The following is a 15,117-nucleotide window of genomic DNA, read 5'->3' as shown; positions in this document are numbered from 1 at the left end:
CTGGAAATGTTGCCCTGAAGAGCACAGGGCCACACTGTCTCCTCAGTGAAGAATGGTGGGAGAGGGACATTTAAGTACAAAGCCTAATGTACTGGTGCATCCTGGGAAGCCCAGCACTGGAGAAGTAGAGAGAGAAGGTCATCCTCAGCTATGCAATGCTGTTTGAGGCAGTCTAGAGTCCAGGAGACCCTGTACTCAAACAAACAAACAAACAAAAAACACAATTATATTAGAAATACTCTATGTCTTTCTGTCTGAAAGGAGAGCTATAAGCCTTTTCTATGGTCTTAGGAAGGCAATGTGTACCTTCTAGATGATGTCCCCCTACCCCCAGTCTGTTATTCATATACACTCACCGAATATCTACTGACATGTCACTGTCCTCTGCCACTGTGCTCTATGTGGAGACTCAAAGAAAACAAGGTGGTCAGGCGAGTGTACACAGGTGTGGGGTGTGGTGTGGGGAGGGGCGTGAGACATTGTCACCAAGCACTCATTCCACCATCACCCAGTTATCAGTACTGCTCCAGACAGGGAAGATGGGAACTGGTGGCATATTTTTTCACATATTCACTTGTAACAATTAGAAACTTCTTCATCTGACACAATCCAGCCCTAGGCAGAAACTGAACACTCAATACCAAAGGCTATGATACCCGAAGTCTGCATGGAAAGACAGTATTTGCAACATTACAGTGTTCCAGACAGAATAGTAGGTCCTTCAGGGAGGTGTCATTTGCAATTAACCAGAGCAGAGCCAGCACCCCTCACAGCATAGTATGGACCCTCTCTCAGGTCATGCACATATTCATGGCCTCACCAGACAGGCAGGTCAGATGCCTCTCACAGGAGATGTCTTAGTGTGACGACTTTTCCTCACTCACCCAAGTTACATGGGGTTGTCAGGAGAACAGGAGCCATGACAGAGGCTCCCTCTCTATAGCCAGGGTCATGCTACCAAACTCAGCAACTGAGAATAGGGCTTTCTGGGCACAGGGTCACAAGTCTGCATACTGCCTTCCTTGTTACAGCCTTTAGAAGAGTCAATGGAGGGCAAGTGAATGGGGGGACATTAACTCTTAAAGGACTCTAAGAGACTAGGATTTGTATGCTAATTCTGTGACCAGACTGTGAATGAACCTTAATGACATTATGTTACATGAAATGAGCCAAGGACACATACATGATTCCACTTTTGTGAGCTGTTTAGAAGAAACAAATGCTTAGAGACAGAGAGCAGAAGGGAGGCTGGGAAGGCTACCTCAGGCAGTTGCTGTTGTGTGTGTGTAGCACCTGAAACCCTGGACTGTTTACTTGAAAGTGTTTACCATGTTGCATATCATGATTTTATACATATATATGTATATATATATATATACACACACACACATATATAATCATAACAAAAATAATAAGCATATAACAGTACATAAAACGGGAACACAAAAGCTAACAGGCATGCAGGAAGTAGAAAACACCTCCAAGTTTACGCTTGGTTAAGAAGGAAGCTGAGGGGCTGTTCATTAACAAATGTCTGGGATAGGGTGAAGGAGCACAGGATAAAGATGCAGGAAACCTTGGCAACTGCTAAGAGTTATGGGTTTGTTCACACTCCAGCCGATACCTTAGGGACCTCCAGGAAGGGAGGGGCTTCAGCAATGCGATGCTTTATGCAGAGAAGGTGAAGTGATGGCTCTGCTTAACCTCCAGGAGACAGGAGGCTCTCTGTGTCCAATATGCATGGCTTGTTTATATCATCCCTTAAAAGAAAAACACTAGCAGCTTTTGACAAGCAGCTACAAATGACAGGGACGCAGAGCCAGTGGGACCAGGAAAGACAGCTTTGGAAGCAAATCTAGAACAGCACAGCTGCGGGGCTGGTTTTGTCTATTTAGCCCTGAGCTTTCTGGCTGCCAGAGGAAAAGTGAATTATCTCCTGTCAGAAGGGAGGAAGCATTCCAGGTTCATAAGAGAGACAATATGTGTTTGGAAACAGGTCTGCAAGAGCTTAGGTACATGAACTTCACATGCCTTGTGAAGCCATGCGAGACTGTTTCTTCACCCAGGGTCCCAGAGATGGCAGATCTCATGGGTTCCTCTCATATAAACCTTCAATGAAGAGAGTTCTTTGGAGGATTAAGCTCAGATAATCTAAGCATTTGGTCCTTTGATATTTAATTTTCTGTAACAGGACATGGATGAATAAACAGAACAGACTCCTCCTTCCAGTAGAGGGTGAAAACCAGGCAGTTACAGCCAAAGATGTGTCTACAAACCTGGCAAGCTTCAGTGTCTGCAATTTTTTTTTTTTAAATTTAAAGGTGGGTTTGATGTATTGTTACCATTAAAAGTTCACTACAATTTATACAATTTATTCTTGGACCGTAAGTGCTAGATTCAGCTCAGCAACCTTTAGGCCAGTCAGCAGATGGCTGCACAGACCTGATGTGTCCATGGTTCATCAAGGCTATGTGTGAGGCTACTGGACCCCACCTCTGTTGGGGTCTGAGGCTCCTATACTTTGTTCTCTTCTCTAAATGTAACTTACCACAATAAGACTTCTGCTAGCAACTGGAGAATAGAAAGTCTAGTTCTACTTTCCTGTGGATTTGGGCAGTGGTTCTCAACCTCTGCATTGTGACCCCCCCCCCCCTTCAGGGGACAAACAAACCTTTCACAAGGGTTGCCCAATGCCATCAAAAAACACAGATATTTATAATACCATTTGTAACAGTAACAAAATTATAGTTACAAAGTAGCAACAAAAATAATTTTATGGTTGGGGGTCACTGCAACATGAGGACCTACATTAAAGGGTTGCAGTATTAGGAAAGTTAAGGTTCACTGATTTAGAGACTTAGATTGCCCATGTAAAGAAAGGGCCATGTAGTTTAGAGATCTGACAAGCGTGTAAGATCACCATCATGGTTAGACTCTTCCTGGTGTGTGAATACAGCTTTCTTCTTTTTCTCTCAGAACTAAGTAAGTTGTATCCAGAACTGACAGTAAACCTAAGAACGGAATTGGCTCATTTTCAACAAGGTGTTTAAAAAATGTTGTTGCTTATTAAGCCACTGAGAAAATTGAACTCACATAAATAGGTTCAATGTCAAACACACATCCCTCGTCTTTTTGACTGTGAGCTGGTTTTCCTTTTCTTATATGAATCCATGATTCCAGGTAAAAAATGAACATGTCTCTGAGGTTCTTCCTTTGCCTCACAGTGAGTGCTCAGGTACTAATTTGGTGTAGAAGTACCTTGTTTCTCTTTCCTATGGGTCTAGTAATAAAGCTTTGCCTTGAAGTTCCATTTTCTAGGAGGCATCTGACAGATTTTCCAAAATGGCTCCAATTGCACATTTCACCATAGTATACAAATTCCAATCACCTGAACAGTATAGCTGGAAAGCAAGGTAACCCCCAGCACTGCAAAGGCTGGAGAAACCTTTGGGGTAGGAGGTAAAGTTTTGGCAACCTGAAAGATAAGTCTTTGGAATTGCCTTCTGGACCTTTGGGAAGTAACTCTGAAGACTGGAAAGCATGATCTGAGAAGAACACCAGCCCTCGCTATGTCTGCTAGGCCCTCTGCCATGGTCGCAGGCCCTGTGCTGATCTATGATCACCCCTATCCACTCCCATGCTGAGACAGTCTGAAGGGTCCTTTCTCAGTGCTGATCATCATGGTGGCTCTTAGCCCTGTTCAAGGGGCGTGTGTGTGTGTGTGTGTGTGTGTGCTTATGCACACACATGTTCTAGCATCTAAAAATCAACAATACAAAGTACTTTCTTAGAGCACTCACATGCCCCACTATGGCTGCAGGAGCAAGGGGGGCCTGGATTTTGTTTCCAGGATAGACTAAACAGGCTTTCAGAGCCTGGTCTGGTTTTAAGGCAAAATATGTCATGAGTTTCAACCAAGGAAAACACAAATCAACCTTAGGAGATATGGTCTGTTTAGAAAACAAAGACAGCGTATTATAATAAAATAGGAAGTCATAAGCCCCTACAGCAGCAGGATCTTGTCCTGAGTAAGCTTTAAAGATCAGTCCCTACTTCGTTCACACCCAACTCTCTTCAGGAGACTGAAAATTCACTGACTAGTAGTAGCATGGAAGACAAAGAGTTCACTGAAGCAGAGTGATAACTGCTTCTGCTTTCAACTGAATTTACTACAAGGAAAATTCTAGAAAGACGGCTGGTGGCCACTTCAGTTAATCAGCCCTGCTGATATTTGTACGAGCTTCTTTGTTTTCTTTTGTCTGCATTGTACGTGTATGCGTGCTTTGTGTTGCATGTAAATCTGTGTGCCACAGTCCACGTGTGGTACATTCTGAAGTGAGTGAAAGGTACTGGATCCCCTGGAAATGGAGTTACAGATAGTTCTGAACCAAGGTGGAGGTGAGGCTTAAACCCTGGCCTCCTGCTAGAACAAGTGCTCTTAGGTGCTGGGACAACTCTCCAGTCCCCTATACAAAGTTCTTAACTGACAGGTTCTGGTCTCTGGGGAAAATGTCACCTTGGTAGGGCTTCCAGTTGAATCAGTGTTCAAAGTCATGTATTGGACTTGGACCTCAGGGTAGCCATTACTGAAAACTTCTTGGGAGAATTTAATTTCCCAAATTAACTAAAAGAAGAAGATGTTGCAGGCAACACCGAACTTTGTCACATCAACTAGTCAGACTGAAATTTCAGTCTGGTCTAGTACTACTGTCCTGGGAAATGGTTTCTCAAAGTTTCCCATGCAGGTTACAGATGATCTGACTCTTCCATCAGACAAAAGACAAGTGACCCAGCCACCCCAGGAAGCGAGGTTCTCCAGAGCTGCCTGATGGCTGTTAAGGCTGCTTTTGGAAGACTCCTTGAGCTGGCTCCTATTCCTTGACACTTTCAAACTTTTTTTTTAATTTTTAAATTTTTTTCCTGAAGCCATTAGATTTCATCAGCCAGTAAGCCAGGAAAATCTGATTTTCACATTCAACATATTTCATGGTTGCAGCCATGCCAAAAAGCTAGGTTTCGTGTGTAAATTCCTCCTTGGCTGTCCACCAAAATGACTCCTACTGAAAGAAACTTCCACTGACCACAATAGCAAGCAAGGCTTCCTTCGTGAACACTGCTGAATTTCAACAAAGTACATGTCTCTCACTATGACTCAAAAGAGCCCTCCAAATACTAACCCAGAACCCCTCTAAGTTACACAAGACTGATCTGACTAAAGTCGTTGTTTTACAAGCAATGGCTCCAGCAAGGTTTAGGAATCCCATTACTAAAGCCAGGAAAAGAGCCTGCTGGATGGAACAACACACACACTCTGACGTGTGTGATTCAGTTAGCACACACTCACTCATGTGTATGAGTGTGTGTGTGTGTGTTCTTTCCTGTTGCCATGCTGGCATAATTTGGCTGACTGTATGCTGCTTTCCATCCTGAGACGAACAAAATTCATTCAATTACAAATGTGCCAGTTAGGCCAGGTGCCGGTAATCACACAGCTGCTCCCATAATTCCCCCATCAGCACTGAGACCTCAAAGGATGTCGGGAAGCTGCAACAACAACTGCAGTCATGCTGTACTGTTCAAAGAGGTATTCAGGAGCAAAGCCATTTACATAGACACGGCAACAGTGAAACCACCTCCTCTTAGCTTGGACAAGTGGCTTGCCTTCCTTAAGCTTTTCTATCCTGCTAAGATTCCAGGCAGGGCCCTTTTCCAAGCTGAGTGCCAATCACAAGGAATGGATGAACTACCTAATATGAGGCTATTATCGGAGCCTACAGGCTGCTGCATTCACCTGCAAATTCCAATGTGTTACTAAATATTAAAAAAAAAAATCTAAATGCTGACTCCTTCCTCCTCTGTTTAGTCACCTTCACTTCCAAAATGACTGTGACAAGGTTTGATAAGAAGTAATAGAATTCACTTTCAAATGCACTGTGCTGGTGGAACTTTCTCCTTTATTTGATGGTTGGCGTTACCGAAAGTCTTAAGTTGCTTGTTTAGTTCTCTAATCCTAGGACAGTGCTCAGGAGTGACTGTCCAGAAGGGGCAGCAAGGATCTGGTAGTCAGTGATTGCAAAGAAAAGAAGAGCGGGTTTGGATGAAATGAACAGATGACTGGCTGCTATTGTTTTGGTAAACCAGCAAAAACACTGCAGCAAAGTACTTCTAAAATCCAGCTCGAGGAAACCTCTGGGTTCCTAATGCAAGTTCACAAAAAATAGCAACCGTAATGAAATGGATGCTTTTTTAATGATTTCCTATAATGGTGTTTATATATGGAAGCTTTTTACCCTATTGAAGCAATTTAATTGGAAAATGGCAAAGGAAGACGCGGCAGGCAGCCAGTTCCAATCAACAAGCAAGCTGACTACACTCTGCCTCAGTGAATAAGCTCTGCCACGTTGTCCTGTAAGGGGCTGTCTTCTTTGAGGAGTCAACAGAGAGCCCTCTCATACCTGACTCCTTAACCTCACCATTTCCCATTTAATCCTCAAGTATCCCCTCAGCCATGCCTTCTGGGAAGTTTCCTCCCAGGCCCCCACCTTGCAGATCCTCACCCCACTGCGGGTCTTTTCTATGGAACTATCCACATTCCCCCAAAGACTGTGACAAGGACAAGATAGCATCCATTGATGTGTCCTTGAGGTCCATTAGATCGGTGTACAAAGTCATCCAAAATTCCTGCCCTATGCAGTCCGCATTCTAGTGTAAGACGATGACTGGCAATGGGCAAGGAAATAAAGGCAAACACAGCCTTTGCACAGACACCAGGTGTGAGGACGGAGGGTGGGGGGCATGAGAGGGATGCTACAGACTTGAGAAGGAAACCAGAATGAAGGTGAAAGCTACATGTGTCTTGTAGCAAGAGGCGCTCCTGACAGAAGAGATAGATAGCTCACGCATACCCTGGGGGGCAGAATTTGGTCAGGTTGGAGAGACACTTAAGAGAGGGGGAGTGTGATCAGAGCCAGAGGACAGAGAGGAGGGATGGAGGAGTGTGGTATCAAGCGTTCCAGGCTTCATGGGACCCCAAGTGAGGAGTCTGGATGTCTGCCCAGGTTTAAGAGGTTTGAATGTAGGACTGCAGCCATCTGATGGCAGACTGTGTGCTTTTCAGTCCTGGTACCTAATGCAGCACACAGTGATTTGCAGCCCCATTACTTAATGTAGCACCATGAGTTTGCAGCCTGGTACCTAATGTAGCATCCCATAACTTTGGAAGACAGATGACTAAAGCTCCCCCACCCCCCACCCCCAGAAGTAGGGAATGTATGCTGACACTGGGCAGAGGCCATGCCCCTACAGAACTCAGTACTGCCAGGAAAGATGCTACCAGTGCAATTAACATACATTTCCAAGTGAGGTACAGGGTGGAAGAAAGCATCTGAGATGAGTAGCGAGGGACAGTGGAGAAGCCTCACCCTGCAGACAGACAGCTGTGAGCCCCTGCCTTGGGGAATTGGTGCGACAGATGCTCTGTCATGTCAGGAGCTCCTAGACGTCTCCCAGGGGAGAAGCCCATTGAAGTGGGTTTGTGCCTGCATTTCCCAAACTTAATTATGTGACTTCGTCAGACTGTGGGTCACCTATTAATTTCATAAAGTACAATTTGAGAGAAACAAGTGGTAGGGGTCAGTGTAGGCCTGATGCTCTGCAGTGACAGGGACACTGTCACTGTCGGCTGTTTGAACTTGTTTGGCTGCCTGTGGCTGCAGGTTGGAGTCAGGAATAAGAAGCGGCTGGGTCTAGACAATTACGATGCTGATATGAACTCAGTGTGTGAGACTTTTGCCTGAGGGTTGGCTGGTGGCAGATGGCGGTGTGTGTTAGAACATTAAGTCTCGACCCTGGGTTCAGAAGTATTGGAGGGAGACAGCCTGGGCATAAGGCAAACCGACCTGAACCCACACTTGACACTTTATCTTCCAACTACTAATCCCTGGAGCAGTATTTTTCACTCTTGTGAAGCCTGTTGTGTGTGGGGCTTAGGGTGGCCTCACTTAGAATTCACCTCTCGATGGCTCATGTGGCTAACTCCATCTTATTTGCCCCCTCTGCATTTCAGACTGCTGAGTACTTAGTTATTGTCCCACCACATCTTAACACCAAGATACTCCTCACAGACAGGCCAATAGCCACATTCATTCATTCATTCATTCATTCATTCCAACAGGATCATTTAACACGTGCCCCATGCCAGGCCCTAGGACTAAGAGATAAAATGAACACCATACAACTGCCTAGTGACGTTTAGTGGGATAGTCATCCATGCAAATAATGACAGGATCTAGAATTTCAATATACTATAAGATGAAAAAATTACTGCATCAACACAGTCAGCATAGGCACCCATATACTCTGGGGTTTGCTAAGAATGTTCATTTACCCTAGAACTGAATTGAGAGGAGGATCCTTGGGCCCCTGCTGAGTACAGCTACTAGCTGTGGCCCCCAAAGCTCAGCCTCCGGCTGACTTCACTTGTCCCATCATCAGCTGCTGCTTCAGCCACAACTGGATGTCTCCCAACAAGTTTTCTGTATCCCACCCACACGGCTTGACTTCTTAATCTCAGTATGTACTGTGTTCTTAAGCATCTCTAACCCAGATATCAAGACACCTTGAACACATGACCTCCAAAAGACAGCCGATCTCTACCTGTCTCTATGCAGAACAGAACGAAACTGAGATTAAATCATCTGCTCCTTCCCACCATGTTCCCACATTGATGAGCGGCCTCTCCACGCCTGCACTGTGTACATGAATCTTATAAGACAGCCACACTCTTACCTCTGCTTTTATATTTCTTCCAGTTCTTAGGCAAATCTTGCCCAATTCATAACTTTTCTATTCCCATCTTTTTCCCCCTACATTTCAACTGTCACTATACTATTCCTTGTAACAACTGGCCTACCTAGACTTTTTAAATGATTTCTTGACATGTTTCCCCAACATACTCTTGATCTCTGGATTTGCTTTCCACTCTGTGGAGTGATTCACAATGCAGCTTATCATCCCACGCCTCCCTCCACTGGGAAATCCTTTAGCAGCTTCTGATAAGTCTTTTGGGTAAAGATTCCAACTCGTTCTACAAGACTCGGAGTGAGCTGGCTCCTACCTATCTCTGCAGCCTTCATCTTCACATAACAATGGTTCTTCCCCATCCTCACTACATGCCCTCAGCTCCTCCTTTACCTGATTACTTGTGACAAATTCTCCAAGTCATCCTTTACATGCTACATCCTAGATCAAGACTTCCTAGGACCTTTGACTGATTGGATTCATTTGATATTTTCAAAGTACCATGATTTATGATGTCACAGCACTTATATGGCTGTACAATTAAATATATGTGCAATAGCTGATTAAAATATTGCTTTCCATCTCAGTTTTCAGTTTCATAAGAACTCAATATATATCTCATCTTTCTCCTTGCTCTTCTGCCACCTCTTCACTACCTATGAACAGCTCTCTCCAAAGACATGGAAAGTTTCGCTCTTCTGACTTCACTCCTGTTCAATCACAGAGATCACTTAGGCTCAGACCATTTCAAATACTTAAACTCAGCCTGTCTAAAGACTCCAACAGGCTTTCCCAAGGCAGACCACTGGCTTATAACACTTCAACTCGGACTCTCAAGCTATTTAGAAAAAAAAAAAAAAATTATAAAGCTATGCTGTCACCCTACTGCTTTCCTACTTGCTTTTCTTTCTAAAAGACTTTATAAGTTAATTTTCCAAACCAATGATAGGCCATGGCCTGTAGCTGAAAACACTGCATCAGGTATCTCCACTTGGCTATTTCACTACAAATTCAACCATAATAGTAAACAATTTCTCAATTTGTTTCTCAAACAAATTTCTTACCAAGGAATACAATCATCCTCTTAGTCACTTGGATCAACATGTCATAGAGAGTTTGGATCTCTCCTTCTTAGCTAAAACCATCTTGGCTTCTTCTACTGCAAAGCTCTGCTGCCCGTTCCATCCCTTCCACTCCTCTCATGGCAGCTCTGGAGGAACTGTAACTAGGAACACTGCAACAGTCTTTAACACATCTTCCTGCTTCTACAATGTCCAAGCATAGGTGACACATGTTTGAATCATTTTTTCTACAAAGCAAGAACACTAACTCAGCTCTCTGGTTCACTATGCCCAATAAGGTAGGGAATCTAGAATATTCATCCATGCATCATCGAACTTCTTGAATATTTAAATCTTAATTTGGGCTGACTTGTGGTTTCTGAGGTTTCTCTTACAACTGAGAAACTAAAACTCCTGCTTAGCAGGAAGCCTGGAAAGACTCACCCATATCAGCAGTGACCATAGTAGACTGGTTCTCAGGGATGGACACAGAGGTTTGGTCTTGGTCCACACTTCTGGAGTCTTCGTTGACCTCTTGTTGACTCTGGCTGAGCTCCGACCGAAGTTCTGAGTACTCATCTTCCTCCCTGCAAAAAAAGGAGAGTCACCTACCATTGAGTGAAATTGTAGTCCAGTCACCATTGATGGAGGATGTACAGAATCCTTGGAAAATATATTTTGCAAGGAACAAGCAAAAATGTTTGAAAGAAAACAGTTTTCTATTCCAGGCTGAAGGCACGAGGACCCTTTTCAGGCTAAAAGATGGTTATATGTAAGATGATGTAGTGTACAAAACATCAGTGTTTCTTGTGCATCCACACAGTCATGTACAGAACAAAACTTCTGCAGCAGCCTATGAGAGATGTTTCTCAGCTGGGCAGTGGTGGCGCACGCCTTTAATCCCAGCACTTGGGAGGCAGAGGCAGAGGCAGATGGATTTTTGAGTTTGAGGCCAGCCTGATCTACAGAGTGAGTTCCAGGACAGCCAGGAATACACAGAGAAACCCTGTCTCAAAAAACCAAAAAGGAGAGAGAGAGAGAGAGAGAGAGAGAGAGAGAGAGAGAGAGAGAGAGAGAGAGAGAGAGAGAGAGAAATGTTTCTCTTCAAAGACGTCCTGGAAAGGTTAGAGCTTTTATCCCACCTCAAATTAAGAGGTAATAAAGAACACAGTATGTTAACACTGAGGCTACAGTGAACAAAACAGTGAAGAATATGATAAACTACAAATGTCACACCCTCATCTGGAGAGTCCCACTGGAACCTTCCTTCTAACTTGACACAGAGAGGAGATGACTTGAAGCTACTGAGAAATCTCATGTGTGCAGCTTAACTGGACTCTAGGTGGACAGATTGGCATATGTAAGTGTGGTGGTTTGAATGAAAATGGTCCCTATAGACTCATAGGGAGTGACATTATTTATGGTGTGGCCTTGTTGGAGTGGGTATGGCCTTCTTGGAGTGGGTGTGGCCTTTCAGAGTGAGCGTGCCACTGAAGATGGGCTTTGAGGTTTCAGATGCTCAAGGCAGACCCAGCATCTCTCTTTCTACCAATTCAGATGTAGAACTCTCAGCTACCTTTCCAGCACCATGTCTGCCTGCATGCCACCATGCTTCCTGCCATGATAATAACAGTCTAAACTCTGAACTGCAAGTCAGCCCCAACTACATGTAAACGTTGCCACGGTCATGGTGTCTCTTCACAGCAATAGACACCTTAATTAAGACACTAAGAAATACCACACTTAGGTTCCCCAAAAGAGAAGAGGGAGATGGGTAGCCTTGTTGGAGAGACTCCACCCAGCACTCCGTGTTCCTGATTTTCTCTTTGCATTTACAGATGGAAGGCAGCCATGATGCACAGCTGTTGTATTCCCACGAGTTCACTCATCTTGTCTCAGCCCTTCATGGTTATTCAACTGCTGGGCTATGCTATCAGCACACTTCTAACTGGAATGTGCATATCAAAGTGCCTGCCTCGGCTCCTCCATATTCCAGCACCATATGAGCCACACACACAGACGTGAAGAGGACACCATGATTCTCTTGGAAGCAAGCATCTATTTTGCAGGTGAACCCAAAGACTACATTGTCAGGGGATTTAATTGTGGGCATAGAAAGCTCACTAGTGTCTACTTCGTCTGAGGGAGAGGGTATCAGTGAAAACAGCTAATAAGAAAATATACTCATTAGCCCAGACTTCATTTTAGGCTGTCAGGAATCAGGAAGAGAAGAGAGGGTGCCAAGTCTGGGTTTTGGGTAGACCAAGATGGTGAGTGGCTTGGGGAAGAGGGATAAATCAGATAAATGTTAATATTTCTTGAAAGTTCTTGGTTCTCTCGACAAAGCAATCTTCTCTGAAGGGATCTACTTTATAAATGGCCCGTGCTGAATAAGAGACATTGTAGAAAGCCACTTAGAAAACTAGGAAGATTTTCATCAGTTAGTAACAAAGCCTCTGGCTAAACAAACTATGGATTAGAATGGGAGTGGAGGTAAAAATAGGTTAATAAGCTATGAATGTTAATTATTTAGACATCTACATGAGTCAACAATAATTAGGTTTAGGTGAGAAAACAATTAAGAAGTCGTCTTATTAGTCACCTTTTGATCTAGAGGGTAATTGTTTGTGAACCGATACATCAGCTCTTCCTTTAGTCAGCATTTAAAATTGGCTTGGCAGATTCTGAACACATGGCTCCTGCCAAATCTGCTTTATATCGAATTACTTCCAGGAATTTGTAGGAATAACTTTATAAAGGAGTAACTAGGGAGAAGGTGTGAGAAGGAAACCTAACGAGGGAGAGATCCCTTCTGGGGTGAGTGGGAAGGGGAATGACATCACACTCATAATGGTACCTGGGGCTGGAGGCTTTTTGTGTCATGAAAGCAAACTGAGGATCCTATTCAAGGTATCAGAACACCAAGATGAACGCAGGAAAGCTAAGTCTGGGAGGATGCCATCTTCCAGGAGACAGACGTATCCACAGCCCTTTCTAACTTGAGATGTGCTAGGAGGGGACACAGAGGGAGCATCACTCCAGGTTGGGAGACAGAGTGAGCATTCGCATAAGCTCAGAGCTTTGAGATGTTGAGCAAGGTGTTTAGTAGAGCTAATACCAAAGTGGGGCAAGGAGCTTGACTCTCCAGTGTGGATCAAAATGAGAATTTATTATACTGGAGGAAGCAAAACTAACCAAAACCAAACACACACACACCCAACCATGGTAGCAAGTGCTTTTACCAAGCCACCTTCCTGTTCCCTATACAGTAACTCTTAGTCTTGTACCAGATTATTCCTTTGAGGTAGGGCTGTCCCCTTCCCACAAATCCACTGTTAATTCAGTGAACCCAGTGTGCTAAGAAGCAGCTGAGAAGGATTTCAAGGGGTTTTGTTTAGACTTGCAAGCATTAACACTTGCTTCTAGTTGTATCTGAAAATATAACAAAGTATCCTAGGATGGTAGGTTTTAGAGCATGCACATACACAAGATGCCACATGATGATCACCAGTGACAGAAAAGTTACACGGAAGACTCCTAAAAGCCAGGAGAGCCAGGATTCATATTTTAAAAAACAGGACATCTGAAACATGGCTACATGCTGTGACTGATACATTATGTAACTATTTTTGCAGTGCAACCTAATTCCTTAGTTTAGAACCAATGAAATAATAATCTTACATTGTGGCCTATGGACTAGACTCACAGTTAAATTATTTAGTCATAAACGAGGAACATTGACAAATGTATAGTTCTCATGTGCTCCAGACTAGGAGCTGATGTTTCTGTGCAGCTGAGAGTGCCAAGAAATAGGACATAAGCTAACTTCATGCACATACATTTTTGCCATGAACCTGACACAAATCAGAAGATAGCCTGGATGGTTGCTCATTGGCTTTCATGGCTGTCAGTCGGTTATAATGATCAAACCCATCCCACTTGAGCCAATAGGTTTTTCAGTTTTGTTTTTTTTTTAATTGATCCACATTCTATATTTCTTACAATGAAATGCAGGCCTTCCCTGAAATGGCTGATACAGAAAAGAAATTTATTCCTTTCAATTCTCTCAAAGATTCCATTGCAGAAAATAGGTGGTAAATTGGGGTAAAGTGTAGCTTTCTGAACTTCTCCCTCCTGCTTCCCATACAGCAGAGAGGAAGACAGAGCTCATCTATGAGCCTTCAGGTCAGCAACTAAACAAGGAAATGTATTTCCATAGAGTAACGTTCCATTCTAATCCTAACATCTGATCTAAGAGCCACAGACAAGGACTTACTGTAACTTAGCAGGGCTCCTCCTGTACACACAGGAGGACAGGGGAAGAGAAATATGATCCTTCTGGATTTTAGTTCACATTTTAGGCTCCCAATTAAACAGAACACTTCATTTTGTTGGGGAGATAAGGAGGTCTTGGTCACTGCTTGAGACATAGCACATGATTGCCATGCGGGTTGAAAAATCAGGAAGAATAGTGAGGGTCCTGAAGCAACCCTGAAAGCCCAGCAGGTAGATGACACTGCAGGAGACTGATATATCAGAGACTGCCTTGCTCCCCGGGGAGGGAGGTTCTGCAGAGAGGTTCAGTGAAGATGTGAAGATCACAGAAATGGGGAGTTAATTGTGTGTGGGGGTTGGGTGCTATCCCGGATGGAAGGTGCTGGAAAGACCCATCATGTGACCCGAGGCTGAGGAGGGAACTCAGTAGGGGAGGGTAAGTTTTAGGATGTGTCCTCAATGGTTAAAGAGGCCTCCAGTAGAAACAGTGAGAGAGATTAGGCCCAATGCTACAGAAAGAAACCACAAAACAAGAAAGGACGTCTCGATTTTTCAGTTAAAAAGGTGGCAGAGCATGGTTAGACACACCTGTCTAACCTGCATAGAAGAGGCCAGGACAAGAGAATCACAAGTTGTAGGCCAGCTATTATAGTCAGTGTTGGTGGGCCTAGACTAGATGAACAAACTTGTAAGTAGAATTCCGTGGTGTCTGTTTCAAGCTCCTGCCTTGAGTTCCTTCCTGGGCTTCCCTTGACAGAAGAATTGTAAGAAGAAAAAACCCATTTCTCCCCCAAGCTGCTTTTGGTGCTTTTCACAGCAACAAAAAGCAAACAAGGAGAAATATATATTGTATATATATGTATGTGTATATATATGCATATATATTTTATTAATATATATTATATATGGCTAGAGATATACATATCTACATATATGGCTACAAATATACATATATGGCTAGATGCTATCTCAAAAACATAAA

General features: G+C 43.7%; 1 protein-coding gene across 6 annotated transcripts in view; it reads right to left on the bottom strand.

The window, feature by feature from the left end:
- The window catches only part of Mcc (MCC regulator of Wnt signaling pathway), a 357,943-nt gene that overhangs the window by 63,950 nt on the left and 278,876 nt on the right, over positions 1-15,117 (bottom strand). For all 6 annotated transcript variants that reach the window (XM_076912699.1, XM_076912703.1, XM_034518675.2 and 3 more), the window contains one exon: positions 10,305-10,447. In XM_076912699.1, the coding sequence (XP_076768814.1) occupies positions 10,305-10,447 (143 nt within the window). The remainder of the gene's footprint in view (positions 1-10,304; positions 10,448-15,117) is intronic.

The sequence above is a fragment of the Arvicanthis niloticus genome, chromosome 14 (genome assembly GCF_011762505.2).
Source record: "Arvicanthis niloticus isolate mArvNil1 chromosome 14, mArvNil1.pat.X, whole genome shotgun sequence".
NCBI lineage: Eukaryota > Metazoa > Chordata > Mammalia > Rodentia > Muridae > Arvicanthis > Arvicanthis niloticus.
This window is presented reverse-complemented; position numbering and strand designations above follow the sequence as displayed.